At 46.5% G+C, this 7,385-nt stretch overlaps 1 protein-coding gene across 4 annotated transcripts in view; it reads left to right on the top strand.

The window, feature by feature from the left end:
• CUNH10orf90 (chromosome unknown C10orf90 homolog) overlaps window positions 1-7,385 on the top strand; it is a 318,231-nt gene that overhangs the window by 234,249 nt on the left and 76,597 nt on the right. For 3 of the 4 annotated variants that reach the window (XM_019502988.1, XM_019502990.1, XM_019502987.1), the window contains one exon: window positions 6,626-6,751. The exons of the other annotated variant lie outside the window; for it this stretch is intronic. In XM_019502988.1, the coding sequence (XP_019358533.1) occupies window positions 6,626-6,751 (126 nt within the window). The remainder of the gene's footprint in view (window positions 1-6,625; window positions 6,752-7,385) is intronic. 4 annotated transcript variants of the gene reach the window in all.

The raw sequence follows: 7,385 nt of genomic DNA, 5'->3' as shown, positions 1-7,385 counted from the left end.
AGCAAGACACATGGCGCCACACTGCTGTCAAAGCAGCAGCAGCAAGGTGCACTGGCAGGGAGCAGGCAGAGCCCAGCCTACAACTGCCCTAGCACCATGTCCAGATTGGGGGCAATGTGCCCCCCCACCCTTGGCTGCCCAGCACTGCACCTCTGGAGCTGCTGCTGGGCTGCACCAGGCTCTTCCCGTGGCAGGACATGGTGGGTGTACAGGTCCTGGGGGCTCTGGCCCGGTGGTGCAACCAAGGCTGGCCCCACTCTGGCTCCCATCTCCAGGGCCCCATCTCCAGAGCACCTGGGTGGTGCGGGGGAGGGGGGCAGGCAGCCTGGGCCAGTGCAGGGCTGGGGGGCAGCGGTTTTGTGGAGGCCACCAGTGCTGGGCAATGGCCCTGGGCACAGGGGAAGGGGTGCCTGCATGGGTCCCGATCCCATGCCCAGGCCTGGCTCTGCTCCAGTACCAGCCCTCCTCCCCCTGCGGACTTTCCCGCCTGGGTGGGGGCATTCATGCACACTCACCAGCCCCCCCAAATTCTTTTTCTCCCTTTGCATGTGCATGCATGTGTGTCTATTCATGGCAGGAGGGAGAGTATATTTGTATCTGTCCATTTGCAGAGAGTGAGTGAGTAGTGTACACATCTATCTGTTTGTGTCATTGTACTTGCATGTGTGTCTACATGCATGCATGAGTGTGCATGCATGTATTGTCCATGTGCAGAGTGAGTGAGAGTGCATGCCTGTCTGTGTGTGTGTGCATGTGTCTGTTCATTGCAGAAGGGAGAGTGTGTTTGTGTCTGTGTGACCATGTGCAGAGAGTGAATATAGCGTGCGCCCATCTGTGTGTATGCGTGCGTGAGTGTACGTGCATGTGTCTGTGTTCATGGCAGGGGAGACTGTTTTGTGTCTGTGTGTTCATGTTCAGAGAGTGAGTGAGAGTAGTGTGCACCCATCTGTGTGCATGCCTGCATGTGTATGCTTGTGTGCATGTATGTTTGGCCATAGTGGGACAGAAGGGCAAGAAGCAGGGAGAAGAGAGAGGCATGTGCTCCCCAGCCCAGCAGGATCCCCTCAGCCTCCTTTGCCAGCACCATGAGGGGAAGAGGCCCTGCCCCCCCCAGCCCAGCTTCCATGGGGGGAGGGGGCCTCCAATTTTGTGCTTATCCAGGGCCCCCCCTACACATTAATTCACCTCTGGGCATAGGGCTGGATGCGGAGCAGTGTGGGGGAGAGGATGGGGTTGCAGGGCCCAACACGGGGCAGTGGGAGGGGGGACGGTTGGCGCAGGGCAGACGTGGAGCAGTGGCAGCACAAGACAGTGGGTGGTGGCGGTGGCAAGCAATTGGCTAGTATTTGTTATATCAAAGTGCCTTCTGAGTCACCATGAGAGAGTGGCAGCTTCTCCTACGACCTTGTTGCAATGTGAACATAGATGTCTAACGTAATATATTAAAATGTGTTATGAAAAAGCCTCACATAGGCAGTTTTAATAATTTTCTTAACCATTTTCATAACATTTCTCACTCAACCTAAGGACCAGTTCCATGGAAACAATTGGTTCGTAAAAGATATTGCTTTGCTACAGCATGATCAAAAAGACATCACAAAGGAAATAATGATAGTTTGAGGTATGGTTCTACAATTTATTACCTTGCAAAAAATAATAATTACCAGGGGCTTGTTGAGGTATTCACAATTATGACAATTTTAGTGAAAACTGAACTGGTCCTCTTTTGGTCCTGGCTTAATATTAAAGAAAAACAATGTAGACAAATAAGAGGAACTAATTTTACACCAGCTTGTAATTATTTTGTGATTATATTGATGGAGGTTGCATCAATTTATGTTGGTGGATTAGTTCCTGGCTAGTAGAATATTCTTGAGCTATGCAAAGAAAGCTGCTCTATGAGGATAATGAATCAAATCTCATGATTTGAGACATAAGGTGACCTCTGGTAGCTGTCAGACAGAAATATTTTTTGTCAAGTTGATACAGTTATTCCAAATTATTTTCTTATTCCATTAAATCTCTCAAGCTAAACAGTGTTTGGCTACAGCAAGGCTTCATCTCCTGTCCTAAACTGCAGTGTTTTTAGGTAATAGGTACGGTTTTAAATGAATATTCACCGTAATTCCTTCACCTATCACCAAATGCAAAGCTTCATTAATTGTTTTTAAAGTGTTTTGAGATAAATTGAAAGTCATAATAGAGGTGCTTATCATTATTCACAGCATTATACAGATGATTAGTTGCATTATGGGATTGTTTTCACCTTCCCATGAAGGTATAGCTCTGTTCTCATAATACAGTCTGTATAGATGGAGTGTGCTGTTTCAACTGTGCACTGAAATTAGAGGGTTTCTGTTCACGTGGTACCAGTTGCAGCACTGGACCCAACAGGGACAAGTTTTTTGTAAATCTTCTAAATACTATTTTACAAATACAATTTTACTGATCTATTTTTGCTCCAAAAACTGAGAAATGTCTTTAGATATAGAGAGCACTGGTGATATTTGACTAAATATGACTAAGGTCATATTTTTCTATTTCTCAAAACATAAGCAATATAGAGTAAAATCATTCTTTACAAAATAAAAATATGGGATGCAAGCCTACAGTAATTTTGTTATTGCTCTGAGATACTTTAACTCTTACCCAAACCAGCCAGTGGTATTTCAAAAAACATATAAGCACAAGATGCTACACCAGGGGAAGAATATTCAAAAGAACAAACACATAATGGGTGATAACTGGCTGGATGGTAACCATGAGAAGAAGGATCTGAGGTTTTGGTGGATCACAGGCTGAACATGAGCCAGCAGTGTGGTGCAACTTTGCAAAAAAGGCAAGTGTAGTTTTGGGCTTCATCAATAGGAATATTAGGTGTGAGACATGGGAGGTGATACCACCACTCTACTTGGTGCTAGTTAGGTCTCAGCCAGAATATTGTGTGAAGTTCTGACCTCTGCATTTTGAAAAGAATATGGGAAAGTTAGAGAAGGTCCAAAGGCAGATGACAGAAATAAAGGATTGGAAGGCAAGTCATAAAAGGAGAGGTTGAGAGTACTAAGAGGCTGAGAGAATTAAGGTTGCAGAAAAGGTGCTTGCTGGGGAACATGATAGTAGCCTTGAAATATCTGAAAAGCTGCCATAAAGAAGAGGGGGGCACCTTTTTCTCCTTTGCTGTGGAGAGTACAATGCATAATATACACTTGGAATAATTGCAGTAAATTAGGTTTAGAATAGATATCAGGGAAAAAATCTAGATCTAAATCTAATTTAGAATAGATATCAGAAAAAAATCTATTGAAGAGCAATAGTTCTAAGCCCAAGAAACCCATTATGCATAGTACAGAGTCCAGACCATGTGAAAATTGGAGAGGATCATGCTCAGCAGAGGAGGATGAAGCAGAGCTCCAAAATCAGCTTGGTTATGAAAGATTAAAGGAGCTAATACAAGTTTACAGAAGGGATAAGATGATAGAAAAAGGAGTTTTGGCCCTCCAGTTCGAGTGTCTGATGCATGGAGTCGTGTTTAGAGTCCCCAGGTTACATTGCAGAGTGGAGAGTGTTTGGTTTTTCCCATTCTTCTGGGAATTGCTGGTTTCCACAATGGGGCTGGAAAGAGATATTTTCCCCTCCATTGCTACAGATGTTTGAATGTTTTTTCACCTTCCTCAGAAGCATTAAGTGTTGGCTATAGTCAAAGTTGGGAATTTTGAGTAGGATGTGCTGATGCTTTTGCTAGGACTTAAAGAACCCAGAAGTTCCTGGATAGAGAGTCTTGCTCCTCTGCCTAGGGTCCAACCAAACACCACATTTGGAATCAGGAAGGAATTGTATTTCACAGCCAGATTTGCATGGACAGCGAATGTTTTTGCCTTCCTCTGAAGTGGCAGGTGGGAGAAGGGGGAATTGTCCTCTTCCTTGGATCTTTTGGGCATATTTTAACAACTTCTCCTGACCATAATCATCTAACTAACACTGTCCTTGCTCTCCTGCCTTACCTGTGGCAAGTCAGAATATTTCTGATATTTTCAGATATGATGCCTGGTACTTATGCAAGAAAAGTTCATGAAGATTTAAGAATGGGTTAGACAAACACTTGTCTAGGATGGTTTAGATAAAGATGATCTTGCTTTAAGGAGGGGATTTGATTAGCCGACCTCGTTTCCAGGTCCTTTTCAGCCCTACTTTTCTGTGATTCTGTGGCACTTCCCCCATATATAATGTTGTGACTACTTCTTAGCTAGTTTGAATTGGCAGTGCTCCAGTGACCTTCATGAAGCTGCACTGATATAACAGCTGAGGATCTGACCCAGCTCCATTGTTTTTCAGATCCATGGTTGGGTCCATGTTAAAAAAGTAAATGAGATTTTGTGAACACTTTTAATGCATTTCCATTAGAGGTCCAGATAAAGATATAAAGCATCACAGGGAGTCCTTAAACTTTTTTTGAAAACCCATTTGTTTCAGTGCATTTAGAATTCTATATAAAAATAACCAACATGAGAGTGCTTCTGTTTTCTCCCTCTCTCCCTCACACCCAGATGGTGCAATTATCTGTAATATGCAAGCTAATATCTCAGAGAGCTGCTGTGCAAGCTGTCCTCAGAGCTTCTCCAATGCCCTTTTATTATTTGTATTACAGTAATGCCTAGAGGACAGAATCAAACTCTGGGCCCTATTGTGCTCAGAACTATATGTATAGGCACTAAGAAAGTCACTGCCCTGAATAGTTGCATGTTAATAACATGCCTACACTGCATCAGACTGTGCCATGGAGCATGACTGTAAAAACACATCTCACCTGTGCTCCTGCTCCAGGAATACTTCACGCCAAAAGGAAATTGCATTGCTCCTTCCATGATCACACCCCAGATGAAGAGCCTAAGACCAGCCCTGGGCATGCACCACATAAGCAGATGCATCTGATAGACTCCTGTCCACTCCAGTCCCATTCCCTGTCCTCCACTTCAATTTCCTGCCACACCTTGATGTTAAAGAGACATTAACAAGAATCAGGAGGTCAGCAGTCAGTCTGGGCCATATGGAGACATTAGTTTGGTGAGACCTTTTCCACAGGGCTCCACCTCCCCTATATCCTGTCCTCACCACACCTTACTGGGTTGGTATCTATCTCTTTCATACCAACATGTCCAGTTCCTTTGTTCCTTGAGTGCACTGAATCCAACTTGTCCAGACTTGCACACTGCACGGTCAGTGCAACCTCACAGGGATATTTCTCCCTTAGAGGGATTATCAGTCACCAATCAGTCCTTATGTCAACACTCCTTCTTTGGAGGAATTCTCAATCACCCCTTGGTCCTTATATAAATCAGTCCATCCTCAGAGGAGCCCTCAGCCCTCCATCAGTCCTTATATAAATCACTCCATTCTCAGAGTAATGGTCTGTCATCAATTGGAACTCACCCAAATCTCTCTGGGGAGCAAGTCCACTCTCAGTCAATTGACCCCTTGCTCAAAGGACTGCAAAGACTGAACTTTTCCTTCAGTCAGCCAGCCTGGGTTACAATCAGTCTGACATGCAGGTACAGGCAACCCCTGCCTGAATCCACTTAGCACTCAGTAAGTTTCATTATAACACTGAACGTGGGGGTAGGGAGAAGCAGCGGTGGCAGCGTCAAATGAAGAGGTGAGTGGCAGCCAGTGGGGCCCAGGGCAGGGCGGCAGGAGCACAGGGTCCACTCCAGCATGTGGTGCTGGAGCAGCTAGTTGGCTGGTGGGTGTGCGGGCAGGGAAGAGCGGCAGTGAGAAGGGGTAGGTGGCTTGAGTGCAGAGCCTGAGCCAGTGTCTGGGTCTAGGGCCAGCAGCTGGACCAGAAGCATAGAGTCTGCTCCAGCACGTGGTGCTAGAGTGGTTGGCACGTGGGTAGGGAGGAGTGGTGGTGGCATTGGTAAGAAGGGGTGAGCGTGGAGCTTGGGCCAGTGACTGGTGCTGGGGTGGTTGAGGTATGTGAGCGTGGATCCCAGGCCGGCAGCTGGGGCCAAGACAGGCAGGGGGTGTGAGCATAAAGCCTGGGCTGGCCCCCAGCCCGGGCCAGCAGGGTGGCAGAAGCACAGGGCCCAGACCAGTGCCCAGGGCCAGGGCCGTCAGGGCAACAGGAGTGTGGGGCCCAGGCTGGCAGGTGGTGCTGGAGCAGCTGGTGGGCAGGCAGGGAAGGGGCGGCAGAACCAATTATATTTATTTACATAAATTTTTATAGGGAAATGGGTTTTGCTTAACATGGTTCCACTTAATGCTTTTTTTCTGAACTAATTAGGAGTGCTAAGCAGGGGTTGCCTGTATTTCTTTACTCAATTGATTCTGAGTTCGTAACAGGTAATCAGATCCTCACTCTAAGCAATCTTCTGAGGGGTTCCAGATTGGGCTTCCACTTTCCCAAGCCCAGCCTTGGCTCCTAATTCAGCCATTCTTAGCTGGCCTGTCATCAGAACTCACTGTGCTGCCTCTCCTCCCAGCTTCTCTGGTGTTCAGTCCTGTTCTAGGCCCCCAGTGCTCCCAGCTCTGCTCCATGCCTCTACATGGACTGTGCTGTCATCTGAAACTGCCTGCATGACTCCCCTCTCAGGGGAGAAAGAATTGGCACCTTTTTGTTCCTGCCTTCCAGGTTCCTGGACCAATCATTGCCAGCTCCTGAACTGTGCCTCAGCATTTGCCTGGGAATCACTTCCTTTCCCAGACAGGGTCCCCACTTCAGCTCTTGGTGGGGATGGTTGGCCAGCTCTGCATCCAGGTAAGCTGGTTCCCCCAGTGCCAGTATCTTCCCTTTGGAACAGGGGCCATGGATGGTCCAGTTACATACTAAAAAGCAGCTGCATGAGATTTTCTTGGTGTTTCATTCATGTGGTCTTGTTCTCTTATTATGGATCATTTAAAATTGCTACTACCCATTAATGCAGAGAATGTCTTTGGAGGGATGAGGGCAAGCAGCTGCGAACTGGACCCATGCCTGTTCTGGCTTGTAAAAGCCAACCAGGAAAGACTGGAGCTACTGCTGGCAAGGATTATCAGTGCCTCCCTTGGGAAGACAGGGTACTGGACACTCTTACACCTCTGATTGTCTGGGTCTGCTCAAGAAGCCATCACTTGATACTGACTCCCCATCTTGTTATTGCCCTGTCTCCAACTCCCTCTTTTTGGCATATCTGGATGCCATCATTTTTCTGGACCCTTGTCAGTATGGCTTTCATGTTGGATATGGAACAGAATCTGTACTTGTAGACTTAGTCGATGATCCTTCAGCTGGAGATCAACAGGGGAAATTTTGCCTTGCTGATCTTACTTGGTCATTCAGCAGTGTTTGATATAGTTGACCATGTGGTGCTGATAAAGTATTTACATGATCTGGTGGGTATTCATGAGACAGG

This window comes from Gavialis gangeticus, unplaced genomic scaffold (assembly GCF_001723915.1).
Source record: "Gavialis gangeticus isolate Ggan-Ray unplaced genomic scaffold, GavGan_comp1, whole genome shotgun sequence".
NCBI classification, from domain to species: Eukaryota; Metazoa; Chordata; order Crocodylia; family Gavialidae; genus Gavialis; species Gavialis gangeticus.
This window is presented reverse-complemented; position numbering and strand designations above follow the sequence as displayed.